The sequence below is a fragment of the Leguminivora glycinivorella genome, chromosome 24, assembly GCF_023078275.1.
Source record: "Leguminivora glycinivorella isolate SPB_JAAS2020 chromosome 24, LegGlyc_1.1, whole genome shotgun sequence".
In the NCBI taxonomy this organism is placed as follows: domain Eukaryota; kingdom Metazoa; phylum Arthropoda; class Insecta; order Lepidoptera; family Tortricidae; genus Leguminivora; species Leguminivora glycinivorella.
Window position 1 is genome coordinate 6,740,683 of NC_062994.1, and position 13,972 is coordinate 6,754,654.

General features: G+C 38.8%; 1 protein-coding gene and 2 non-coding genes across 5 annotated transcripts in view; all 3 read right to left on the reverse strand.

The window, feature by feature from the left end:
- Positions 1–13,972, reverse strand: part of LOC125238814 (WD repeat-containing protein 7) — a 191,326-nt gene that overhangs the window by 152,542 nt on the left and 24,812 nt on the right. For all 3 annotated transcript variants that reach the window (XM_048146260.1, XM_048146261.1, XM_048146259.1), the window contains exons 13-17: positions 9,596–9,737; positions 8,448–8,505; positions 8,207–8,368; positions 7,566–7,695; positions 4,005–4,168 (exon numbers count right to left, since the gene is read on the reverse strand). In XM_048146260.1, the coding sequence (XP_048002217.1) occupies positions 4,005–4,168; positions 7,566–7,695; positions 8,207–8,368; positions 8,448–8,505; positions 9,596–9,737 (656 nt within the window). The remainder of the gene's footprint in view (positions 1–4,004; positions 4,169–7,565; positions 7,696–8,206; positions 8,369–8,447; positions 8,506–9,595; positions 9,738–13,972) is intronic.
- Trnad-auc lies at positions 141–213 on the reverse strand. The gene has a single exon. It is a non-coding gene; the product is annotated as a tRNA-Asp (tRNA).
- Positions 2,898–2,970, reverse strand: Trnad-auc. The gene has a single exon. It is a non-coding gene; the product is annotated as a tRNA-Asp (tRNA).

The following is a 13,972-nucleotide window of genomic DNA, read 5'->3' on the forward strand; positions in this document are numbered from 1 at the left end:
AATACGCAGTCATCACGCACTTTTAATGCCCGCAAGCTATAAATATTGATTTCTTAAGTCAAAGTTTTAACTTTTGATTAGCAGAAACGTCTGCAATCGATGCCACTAGGCTTAGAATAAATTTAAAAGTGGAAAATGTCTGCCTTGGGTGAGACTTGAACTCACGGCCTCTGGATCGATACTCCAGCGCTCTGCCAACTGAGCCACCAAGACTTCAACCAAGCCAGTGAAATTTTCCACTACTAAGGTCAATGGGACCCGTAGCGACATCTACCGTAAGAGTGTTTAACTTCTTAAACGGCAACCGGAGTTCCAAGTCATATTGGAAACTAGCTTTTACCCGCGGCTTCGCCCGCGTAATAAAAGTATTCTTATTGAAACGTTTACAAAAAATAAGATTTTCATTTGGATCCGTAGGTTTCTTTGTAGGTACATCTGTCCGCGATTATTTCGATTAAGGTAAAGCGGGGCAATTCTCGACTGGGGGGGCCATTGTAACTGATCTATTTGCTGTACGGTCAGCCATGAAAGTGGTTTCCCACTTTTCGACTCTATTGATCAAAAAGTGGTAAACCACTTTTTTGGCTGACTGTACCTTACACATATTACTATTGTTTTAAAAGAAATTCTTGCAATGATTGTAGAATTGTTACACAGCGACCACAGCGTAGGTAGTAGGTACGAATATGTATGTATTTTACCTATATAAATATTTATACTGGGGAAACTTCATACAACCCACATAGCCATTATCTCGACGCTATGGTCGGTAGGGTAAAAAGTACTTCCTTGCATTATCGCTTACAATTTTTTCCATTTTGCTTATACTTATTGCAAACGTAAACATATAAAAGGCAAGCAAACAACGATCTTCTTACAGCACATTGAATGTAATAGTTATTACGGATGCAGGATACTCGCCGATGCATACTTACTAATCCCTTCCCACTGAGCCACCTGCATTTTACACTGCCTAGATATCGATTGCCGACCGATTATTCCGACCCCAATCCCTATTCTTATCCCCGTCCCTATCTCTATCCTTGTCCCCGTCCCCGTCCCCGTCCCGTCCCTGCCCCTGTCCCTCCCCTATCCCTATCCCCGTCCCCTATCCCTATCCCTATCCCTATCCGCATCCGCATCCGCATCCCTATCCCTATCCCTATCCCTATCCCTACCCCTACCCCTTCCCTACCCCTACCCCTACCCCCTACCCCCTACCCCTACCCCTATCCCTTACCTATCCCTAACCCTAACCCTATCCCGTTCCTGTCCCTGACCCTGTCCCTGTCCCTGTCCCTGTCCCTGTCCCTGTCCTTGCCCCTGTCAAATTATCATGCTAGGAGGTGAACTTTGAAAAATCCTTTCTTAGTGCTCCTCTAAGGAACTTCCGTGTCAATTTGAAATCTCTTGAACCAGAAGTAAAGATAAAAACTAAACCTATACTTATGGCTATTTTGGATATTTTAACCCCATTGCACAACAACAGGGGAGAAAATTTCTTTTCCACCTCATTCGATTTTAAATATTTATCGTGATCAGCGACCCGATAAACCATAAAAACGATACCCATATTGTGTTTTTGACTTTACCCCCTTTGCACCCCTTTAGGGGTCAAATTTTCAAAAAACCTGAAACATGTCTTTAGGAATCCTCCTGTGAAGTTTCGAATAAAATAGTCAAACTAAACTTGTTTCCCGATACAAACTTTGAACCCCCATTTCACCCTTTTAAGAGGAGAATTTTAAAAAATCCTTTCTTAGTGCTCCTCTACTCCATATAAGGAACCTATGTGCCAAATTTGAAATCTCTAGGACCAGCGGTTTCGGCTGTGTGTTGATATGTCAGTTAGTCAGTCAGTCAGTTTCTTCTTTTATATATTTTTTGATATTTAAACCCCATTGCACTACAACAGGGGAGAAGGTATTTCACTTCCGCCTCGTTAGATGTTAAAAGCGTTGTATTTATCTTGATCAGCGACCCGATTAATCATAAAAACGATACCCATATTGTTTTTTTGACTTTATCACCCCCTTTTCACCCTTTTAGGGATTAAACTTTCAATAATCCTGAAACATGTATTTAGTCTATGTCTTTGGGAATCTTCCTGTGAAGTTTCGAATAAAATAATCAAACTAATCTTGTTTCCACATACAAAATTTGAACCCCCATTTCACCCCCTTAGGAGAGGAATTTTGAAAAATCCTTTCTTAATGCTCCTCTACACTATATGAGGAACATATGTGCCAAATTTGAAATCTCTAGGACCAGCAGTTGCGGCTGTGCGTTGATATGTCAGTCAGTCAGTCAGTCAGTTTCTTCTTTTATATATTTTTTTGATATTTAAACCCCATTGCACCACAACAGGGGAGAAGGTATTTCACTTCCGCCTCGTTAGATTTTAAAAACGTTGTATTTATCGTGATCAGCGACCCAATAAACCATAAAAACGATACCCATATTGATTTTTTGACTTTATCACCCCCATTTTCACCCTTTTAGGGGTTAAATTTTCAAAAAACCTGAAACACGTATTCAGTCATATGTCTTAAGGAATCTTCCTGTGAAGTTTCGAATAAAATAGTCAAACTAATCTTGTTTCCCCATACAAACTTTGAACCCCCATTTGACCCCCTTAGGAGGTGAATTTTGGAAAATCCTTTCTTAGTGCTCCTCTACACTATATAAGGAACCTACGTGCCAAATTTGAGATCTCTAGGACCAGCGGTTTCGGCTGTGCGTTGATATGTCAGTCAGTCAGTCAGCTTCTTCTTTTATATATTTAGATTCACCAGTTACGATGCGCTAACCATGCTAAAGTTTTAACTTTTGATTAGCAGAAACGTCTGCAATCGATGCCACTAGGCTTAGAATAAATTTAAAAGTGGAAAAATGTCTGCCTTGGGTGAGACTTGAACTCACGGCCTCTGGATCGATACTCCAGCGCTCTGCCAACTGAGCCACCAAGACTTCAACCAAGCCAGCGAAATTTTCCACTACTAAGGTCAATGGGACCCGTAGCGACATCTACCGTAAGAGTGTTTAACTTCTTAAACGGCAACCGGAGTTCCAAGTCATATTGGAAATTCACCAGTTACGATGCGCTAACCATGCTAAAGTTTTAACTTTTGATTAGCAGAAACGTCTGCAATCGATGCCTAAGTCAAATACTACAGAAAACAATAACTTGATGTGCTAAATTCGATACGAGTCTAGTAGCCTATTAGTTGAGCGGAAATATCCAGGAACTGAGAACAGAAATCGGTCCTTCTCCCGATCGCGCGATTCCGGCAACGTTCGGTTCGGCTCGCATATGCTACGTCGCATATATTAGGGTTGGTACAACTTGGCATCCCTTTGCATGCGGCACCACAGACACATCTTGGACACTGGCGATCAAATATATGAAAGAGGCGCGTTCCTAGCACACATTCTAAGCTCGTGTAGGTGAACGCGTACCATGCTTGTATGAGTGAGATATGACAGGTCAACTGTTCGCGTTTTTGACAGGTGGTAACTGTGAGGTAACCGAGAGGGGGTGGGCGGTACTTTCAGCGGGGAGCGGGAGTGGCCATACTGTCCGATAGTACTCTTTATTATACTGTGCCACAGATTAGATAATTACGACCACGACGAATTCGACCCTATCTGAACTGCTATCATATGGGCCGAATCGACAGCAGTTGAAACACTTCGTAATAGTGACCGTGTTGGGCTTTTATGCCTTCTATACTTAGGCCAAATTGTGAGCATTTAGAACATTATAATCAACGCAATCCTTTGCAAACCCTACACTTGCGATATAAGGGTTTAGGGTTGTTTCTAAAAGCGTGTGCAGTAAGCTGTGCCCGGTACAATAGGGCTCTGTTAAAGACCCTGACACAAGCTAGAAAACTTTATAGTCCTATTATGCTAAGTAACTTGTTGGGCCAAACCGGCAGCATTTAAAACGCTATAGTCAGCACAGTCCTCCGCAAACCCTACTCCTGCGATATGGGGCTCACCTTTAGGGTTGCTCCTGAAGCCTTGCACCGTGAGCTGCGCCCGGCGCGCGCGCGCGGGCTCGGCCAGCGGGCCGGCGCCGCCGCCGGCGGAGGGCGCCTGCAGGGCGGCGATGCCGCGCTGCGTGGCCGCGCGCATCGCGTTCAGGTTGCGGTGACGCAGGCCTCTGTGAACGAAATAACTAGTGAAATACGCTTGATTTTTAAGTTAAATCAGTGTTTCCGGTTCATTTGAACCTAAACTCAAATTACCCTATTGTACCCTATTACACAGTACACCATAAAGTCATGAAATGAAATGAAATGAAATGAAATATTTATTTTTCCAAGTAGGCATATTACAATGCGCTTATGAACGTCAAATAAAACTACGCCGGCTCTAACCCTACGCCTCAGCCTCGAGAAGATTTCAGTCCCCCCTCAGTTGGAGGAGGGTATCCACTATGGGACCGGCAAGAAACTCGGCGGGCCACTTCTTTTCAAAACATTACATCTTATATTTAACATGCATTAAAAAAAAAACAAGATACAATTTAATAAGCAAAAGTATTCATAAAAAAAAATATTAACACAAGAAATTATACAAAGTACAAAGCTATTATGATTATTAATAAGAGATGTTAGAGATGTATAGAGTCTCTAAGTGTCAAAGTACATCTAAAAAAATTATACATGAAGAAAAAAACCGAATAACTAAAATAACTTTAGAGTTGTAAAAGACTCTTGTTGTCTTAAGCAAAGGAAAAAAAAAATATATGTATACTTAATCTACTTTTTTCCTTGGAGATGTATATGGTCTCCAAGAGTCAGAAAGAAAAATAAACAAACAAGGACCGAACAGAGTGCCTCAACGTAATCTCATTTAAAATTAATGTTACATAGAATAGCATAGCCCCTATTAGCTGAAACAGACCGGTCTTCACAAACAGCACCCGTTCACGAATATGGCGCGCATCTCAGCCATCGCCTCCCTCAACCTTCATTCGGGAAGGTGGCGACCCGATCAACGACGTCACCGTAAGCAAAGACTTTTTAGCGAGCATGACATGTTCAAGCTGTCCGGGCTGTATTAAATACATATTCCAATAATAAGTGAATACGGTATACCTAGATGTAAGACACAACATTCCGTGCTTGTATGTTACATAGTTTAAATTGACTTAATTGAAAACAAGATCTTGGGAGATGTAAAAGGTCCCCACAGTCAATTATAATTAATAGGATATAATAAAAAATAAAAATTTGGAGGTGTAAAGGTTCTCCAAGTGTCAAAAGAACTAGAAATAGAAAAAAAAATGCGTATGAAATACAAATTTCACGTCAAGAGACTGTTAAGCTAGCAATCTCCAACTAATTCTACAGAATACATAACTAGTATGTACTCAACAAGTCAATATATATATATACCAAATTATAATTATACAATAATAAGGATCAATAATTTAAACAGCCAGTAGCAACAGCGCCTTAAGCATGACACAATGTCTCCCCGGGACACTGCTAGCAAAACTATGACAGATTTTGAGCCTGGATAGTCGGCCATGTATCTCCCAGGTAATCATCAATTTTGTAGTACCCCTTTTTGAGAAGTGTACTTTTTATGTACTTCTTGAATGAAGTAAAGGGCAGATCCCATGCCTCTAAGGGTACCTTATTATAAAATGTTACACAGTTTCCCAGGAACGATTTCTTCACTTTCTGTAGACGAAACTTGGAAACCGCTAGCTTATGTTTGTTCCGTGTATTATAACTATGAATATCTGACAGTTTCTTAAAGGAGTTTAAGGTCAAAAACACATATTCTCTTATAAACATAAATTCAAAATAGCCTAACACCGAAATACCCAAGTCCCAAAACACCCTAAAAGTCTAAATTCAAAACGAACTTATCTCTATTATATATATACTATTACCACGATCACCTACTTTCAATAAAGCAGAAGGCCCAAACAAGCTATTCCCGTAATACACGGTTCATGTTCCACACGATTTTCAAAACACAATAGTTTCAAAATAAGCTAGTCCCAAAATACCCTAAATGTCCTACTGTTTAAAATAATCTTGACACGACTTTATAGTGAATAGAATAAGGGCGTGTCAGGACACTGGCAGTGTTCTAGAATTAGGAATGACTTTGAAAAAAATTGAGTGACGTCACAGTCAACTCAGTTACTTTATATACACGGTGTTTCCGGTATCACTCAAAACCTCAGACACCCCAACTGATTTTTATTTTTTTAAACTCATCTAGAGTATCCATCTTTTAATCTGATCGTTACTTTTTTTTTAATTGAATTTTTAATTTTCTGTACAGCTCTACTTGACTTTTAGCTCTACACTCAATGAAATAATTGCTAACTACCATCATAAACCATAAGACTATTTATTTGTGTACGTTACTGCAACGACATAAGGTTTACCAATAGACAGCTAAGATGTCACTGTAAAACACTTTAAAGCTTTGTCACAGTAAACTTCAAATTGGACAGGTAATCGCAGTAAGCAAATAAACTCAATATTCAAAATGACAAGGTTGTAATTAGGTACGAGTTCAATTTGTTATGACTTATGATAAACATTAAGATTAAACTGACAAACAACGTCAAACTAGTAGCGGAAAAAATAATCGTCCAAGTAACCGGCCAGTATTAATACCCCTAAATACTGAAAAAAGGTAAACAACCTCTAGCAATGCGATATACACAATGTTGTATTACGAGTACAATAGAATGGGCACGTAAAAAATAACTAATAATACTAATTTAAATAAAAATATTACCCCCATCAAGATATAGCTCAATCGATTCTACTCTTGATTCTGAACAAACTGTTTTCAGGTTTTTAGTGTTAAGTGAAACACGGTGTATTTCTACCTGACTTATTAAATGGAAATTGGAGTTAAAAGTAACTTCTGTCCGTGTTTTTCTTATAATTATCTGATGATTTATTTCGTGCATGGTATAAAATATTTTATTTTAACTACAGTCAAGTTCCCTATTCACAAATCATTTTTTTCTTCATTTCATATACCATATAATTAGAATCTTATACTTTTAAACGAGCAATTCTTGTATATTTATTTATTTATTTATTTATTTATATATATATTTATTTACACTGACGATCTCGGAAACCGCTCTAACGATTTCGCAGAAATTTGTTATGTGGGGGTTTTTGGGGGTGAAAAATCGGTCTAACTTATCCTTAGGTCCCGGAAAACGCGAATTTTCGAGTTTTCATGCGTTTTTCTTCGCGCGCCATCTCGTGTGCAGTAGTTGTACTGTTAAGACAGAATTCTTTCGGTCGATGTAAGTACTATTTATTGCAAACACTAGATGGCGACACAGGTCAAGGCTAAAACGAATAGAAAATACACTATTTGAGTTTTTGTGGCGAAATGCGCGCCATCTCGTGTGGAGTGGTTGTGTTGTTAAGGCTGAGAATTCTTTCGCTCGATGTAGGTACTATTCATTTTTGAACTAGATGGCGACACATTTCAAGGATACAAAACAGAACCGAGCAAAGCTCGGTTGCCCAGATATTAGCAGAAATAAGAGAGAATACCTGAAGAAATGCACAGCAGGATTCGCGGCGCCTTGCAAATCGCTGCCGCCACCGCCGGCAGCTAAGGAACCTCCAAGGTCATCTGCTACAGTTTCATCGCATGCTGCTAATACTTCTTCTGCTATCATACCTGTTGGCATAAAATGCACGTTAAGCTAGGCTAAGAATAAAAGTGGAAAATGTCTATCTTGGGTGAGACATGAACTCACGGCCTCTGGATCGATACTCCAGCGTTCTGCCAACTGAGCCACCAAGACTTCAACCAGGCCAGCGAAATTTTCCACCACTTAGGTCTATGGGACCCGTAGCGACATCTACCTTAAGAGTCTTAAACTTCTTAAGCAACGAGAGTTCTAAGTCATATTAGAAATTCACCACCTACGCGCTAACCATGATTTTTAACTTACTCGTTGCCAAATTACTTGTTATTCTGAACATTGTTCGTGTAAATGAGATATGTATTCTTAATTTTAAAGGGAAAATTATAATGTGGTCCCTGACGCTTGAGAACGTCACATACCTTAAACACTTGTGAACGTCAGCTTCAGCTAAGTTGGTGGATCGAAAAACGATAGAAGCTAAAAGCTTGTTTCCAAATAAAGTATACAGTTTGCAACATAGACTTATAATAAGGTACATACCATGCAACACCCTGTCTAAATGCCCAGTTTCCATTTGCCACACATAGACGGTGCCATCGCTGCATCCGACGACCATAAAGTCATCGCCTGGACGCCATTTTATGCTCACAACCGGAAACAGATGGCGTGACGCTAGTGTCACGCATTTCCGCTCGGCAAGACCTTATAAACAAACGTTTTAGGTTATGTTATTAGAAATTTTGTTTAAAATTAATAGATGAAGTTTAAGGTAGAAACTTACTTAACAATGTCACGCTGTGATCTGATGCAACGGAGCAAATGCACTTCTGGATTCGGGGCTAAAACAAAAACAAATATAAAGTTAATTTATCTAACCATTGTATTTTTCACAGACGTCATATATACCATAGATCAAACAAACGTATCTATTTAGCGTGTCAAATGAACTCTGTAAAATCCACTGAGTTGTCCGTCTTTAATCGCAGCTCGCAATTTTTGTAAGTTGACGTCAACAAAAACATAAAATGCCTAGTTACGTGATATTTAATTGCAACAATAGAACAATTATGAACACTCTAGGGCCTGAGATATATTTAAAATCACAACCAAGTAACAACTTCAGTACAAAATCTGACCAGCTCGGCCGCCATACGAATAGACGAAGAAGAAGAAGAAGTAATATATTTGTGTAATATCTAAAGGCGCGTCCTCGTGCTTGGCGAACAGCAAATGCAAACAGCAAAAACACGAACGTATGTAGAACACGAACGTGGCCTTTTGTTCGGTGTTGGTCAGTGATTGAGATCACCAGTGTCGGTTTTATACACAAATCAAAGGGAGGTTTAACAAACTGGCGCGTTCGCCAAGTGGAGATGCCGTGTTTGTGTTAGATGTTTGACATGCGTTTGATGTTTGTCACAAACACCCAGCGTTTTAGCCGCTATAATAAATTATAAACAAACTAGCTTTTGCCCGCGGCTTCGCTCGCGTTAGAAATAAATAAATAAATAAATAAATAAATAAATAAATATTGGGGGACACCTTACACAGATCAACTTAGCCCCCAAACTAAGCAAAGCTTGTACTATGGGTGCTAAGCGACGATATACATACTTATATACATAGAAAACATCCATGACTCAGGAACAAATATCTGTGCTCATCACACAAATAAATGCCCTTACCGGGATTCGAACCTGGGACCGCGGCTCAGCAGGCAGGGTCACTACCGACTGAGCCAGATCGGTCGTCAAAAAAGAAAGAGACAAAAAGTAGCCTATGTCACTCTTCATCCCTTCAACTATCTCCACTTAAAAAATCACATCAATTCGTCACTCCGTTTTGCCGTGAAAGACGGACACACAAACAGACACACACACTTTCCCATTTATAATATTAGTAAGGATCTATCAATGACATTAAACTTACAGAACAGTTGTGCGGCGGGACTATAAGTTGCGTGATTTCGCCTGCGTGCACGCAGAAACGGTGCAACAGCTGACCACTGAACAGATCCCACAGGCATACTGCGAAGTCTATACCTCCAGAGACTAGGTGAGATCTATCGTATCTGTGAAAAATGTTGAAATTAGTGTCTTGGACGTGAATTTGGAATTTGTGAATTTGGACGTAATCTTAAAATTGATACAGACTATTTATTCCCGTATTTTCGCTCTAAAATCCAATCGCTCTTTGAAAACTCGCACACTGTATCTTAAACAGACGCAGTGGCGACATCTATCATTAGCTTTCAGTGTCCCTCATTTTTTTTTAAGAATCGTGACCTTTTCGTCATTATTTTGCATTTTACCGAGAAACAACCTATGTTTGATTTTATTATTAATGCCACCATACACATATAAAATCTTTAGAAAACATATATTTCATTCGTATAATAAATAATAAAATAAAATAAAATAAAAAGCCTTTTATTTCTTGAATTTTTTACAAGTTTTCTTATCTGCTAATTTGTATTAATGTAAGTTACTATTAAATTATTCAAGAACCCCGTTTTCACAGGTGAAGGCCTCCTCCAAAGCCTTCCATGTATCTCTATCCTTGGCCACTTGTATCCAATTTGGCCCGGCAGTTTTGGTGATGTCGTGTTGCCATCTCGTAGTGGGTCTCCCGCTACCTCTTTTTCCTTGGGGGCCCTTCCATGACGTTAGCCTTAGTGTCCAGCGTCTATCTTGGATACGGGCTATATGGCCCGCCCACCTCCATTTAAGTTTTTTGGCGTAGCTGAGAGCATCTATGCTTTTTGTGTACTGTCTTATCTTTATGTGATTGATTTTTTGTATCCTCTTGATGTTAAGCATACTGCGCTCCATTCCTCTTTGGCAAGTTCTTATTTTTTCCATATCTTTTTGTGTAAACTTCCATGTCTGGCAGCCATATGTCAGACAGGGTAGGAGGCAGCTGTTCATGACTTTAGTCTTCAATCTGACAGGCATATTGCTCTTGAATACTTCTTTGAGTTGCCAGTACTTGTTCCAGGTCCGTTGTGTTCTTCTTTCAATTTCTAAGTAGTTGTTCATCTTATTGAAACTTATCTGTTTTCCTAAATATATGTATTGTTTTGTGTAAGTCAATGGTTCATTTCCTACTGTTATGGTTCTCTCAGTTCCATTTGTCATTACCATAGTTTTTGAAAGGTTCATTTCTAGTCCCACTTGGACGCTGGCTGAATGTAGCGAGGTAATCATATATTGTAGTTGTGAGCTTGTCTCTGCTAGTATTACCAGATCGTCTGCAAAACGAAGGTGGTTTAGGTATGTGCCATTTATATATATTCCTTTGTTCTTCCAGTCTAGTTGTCTGAATACAGTTTCTAGGATTGCTATAAACAGTTTTGGGGACATAGGGTCACCCTGTCTTACACCTCTTTTGATAGGGAAGCGAGGGCCAATAGTTTCTAATTTCACTCTACCTGTGCTGTTTTTATATAGATTTTTGATGACTTCTATGTATTGTTGCTCTATTCCTTGGCTTTCCAGAGTTTCCCATATACATTTATGTGATATTGTATCAAAAGCTTTCTGGTAGTCAATGTAGGCAATATAGAGACTTCTTTGTTTTTCCTGAAATTTTTCAATTAATTGTTCTAAGCTGTGTATATGGTCGATGGTTGAGAAGCCCTTTCTGAACCCTGCCTGTTCTACTGGTTGATTGTTTTCTAATGTGGCACTTATTCTATGATTGACAATTGATGAAAAAAGTTTGTACATTGCAGGTAGCAGACTTATCGGCCGATAATTTGAGATGTTTTTAGGGTCTCCTTTCTTGTATATTAGGATTATATTTGATTCTGTCCATTGAAATGGTATTGCAGCGGTTTCAATTATATTATTAAATAATATTGATATAGGTATAGCTAAGATATCCCCTGCAGCTTTGAGAGCTTCATTGCTGATTTGATCTGCGCCTGGGCTCTTGTCTCTTTTAAGGCTTCTTATAGCATTTGTTACTTCAGTTTCAGAGATAGGTTCCAATTTTTTCTTTAAATTTTGTGATATGGATGTAGATATAATATTATTTGTATAGTTTTTATCGGTTTTTTCACTATACAAGTCTCTATAAAATGTAGTTGCTACTTCTATAATGTCAATTCGGTTGTGCGATGACTTTCCCAAAGAATGCAGTTCTCCGATCCATGTTTTGTTTTGTGTTAGGTCTTTGAATGCCTTTTTAGTACTTCCTGCCTGCATTATATGCTTCATGAGGGTGTTCTTCCTGTACTCTGTATAGTCCTTCTTGATGTACTTACTGATTAGCTTGTATAAGGCACGGAGTTCATTTTTTTCACTGCGTGATTTGTTTTTGGTTTTATGTAGCATTCTTCTTCTGTCCATAAGTTTTAATGTACGTTCTGATAATACTCCATGCTCCCTTTGATTGGAATTTACTGAGCGAGCTTCTCTAAGGCTTAGAGTAATTGCATCATTTAGCATGTCATACTGTTTCTGGACACATTTCGTTTCTTGCCGATTGTTTACATAGGTTGCTAGTAGTTTTCTATATTCGTTTGTTTCTTCATCCGTTTTCAGTGTTGTAATTGAGTTATTTCTAAAGCTGGTTCTGCATTTCTTGGTATTTGTAAGTGTTATACTTGCTCGGACAGGCCGATGATCTGAAGGAAAATTTACACTTAGTACTTCAATGTTCTGGAACATGTTGTGGCAGTTAGATAGAATATAGTCTATCTCGTTATAATACTGGCCATTTGGTGAGCGCCATGTCCATCTCCGGGTTGATTTTTTCTTAAAAAAGGTGTTAAGTATTTGTAGTTTATTTTCCATAGCAAAATCAATCAAGGCTTGTCCTCGCTCATTCCTGTCACCGTACCCATACTGTTTCATCGCCAGATATTCATTTTGCTTCGGGTGCCCTATTTTTGCGTTAAAGTCTCCCATTATTATATAGTCTCTGTGGGCTCTTCCTATGGCTTGAGTGACAGTATTGTAAAAACAAGTGATTTCTTCATCTGTGGCTGCTTCAGTAGGGGCATAAACCTGAATGATAGATATGTTGTGTGTTTCAAACTTGAGGTTTAAGAGGGCAACGCGCTCTGTTAGTCCCACGAAGCTTTCGATATTCTGTTTATATGATTTTTTTATTAGGAAGCCCACTCCATATTTTCCTGGTGTTTGGCCTGAATAGCAGAGTAAGAAATCTTTGTATTCTTGGATTTCTGTTCCCAAACGTCGCATTTCTGCTATTCCCATAATATCATATTTTATTGATTTAAATGCTTCTATTAATTCTATTAGTCGCTCGTGAGATGACAGTGTCCGGACGTTGTAAGTTGTCACATATAGTATTTGTTTTTGTTTGTGTTTTGCCATTTGATTGCTATTTTCTTCTAATTTAGTTTTGTTTGTACTTTGTGTAATCATGTGGCAGCTTGGATTATTTTGCTTTGAAGGGTTGAAGTCTACTGCCCCCGCGGTGACCAGCCGTATTGGGGGAGGGTTTTTATTGCGGTTTTCTGAACTTGATTTTAAATGTTGTATTGATTTTGGTTTTTGGGCTAGTGTCTTTGAAGGAGGCCTTGGTAATTGCTATGTCTCGCTATCTTCTATGGATGTCACTGAAGGTGAACGGTTGTGCGGACCAATCTCAGTATTCTTCATATAGCTAAGTATGGTGTTTTGGTTCTCTAGTTGTGTTCTGTTCTTTTTGGCTACTTGCCTCTTCGAGCTCTCCTGTCTGTGATAAGAACTTCCTACCTGGTTTGGCGGGGTTACTTCTAACTCCCTTTTTTTGAGTTTCGAGGGGAATTTTTCTATCTGTCTGTTGCTTGTTATCTGGTTCTTTGATAATTAATTTGTCGTGGCGTATAAAAGCTTTTTTACCTTCTTTTCTAGCCTTTTGTAGTTGGTCTTGAAGTAATTTGCGGGTTTCAAGTACTTGTGGGGTAAAGTCTTCTTTAATATACATATTTGTCTGTTTTAAATTTCTACTATTCTTCATAATATATATTTTCTTGCCGAATGTTGTGAGAGTTACTTTCACTGGTCTTATTTTATTTTCAGTTTTTCTTCCTATTCTACGCACTATCTCCAGATCTAGATGATTACAGTCAACTTTCACGGTTTCTGTGATTATTGAAATAATATTTTTCTCCAGCTCTTCATATGTGTTTTCGGCTTCTTCCACTCCGAAGAACACTATATTTCTTTTCCGTATTTGTCTCTCAATATCACACATTTTGTTGTCAAGATTCGTGTTTGTTTCTTTGACATTTTCTATATCTTTTCGGATGTTTGTAAACGTATCTTGCAATTTTTCATTTAGTTCCTTTAT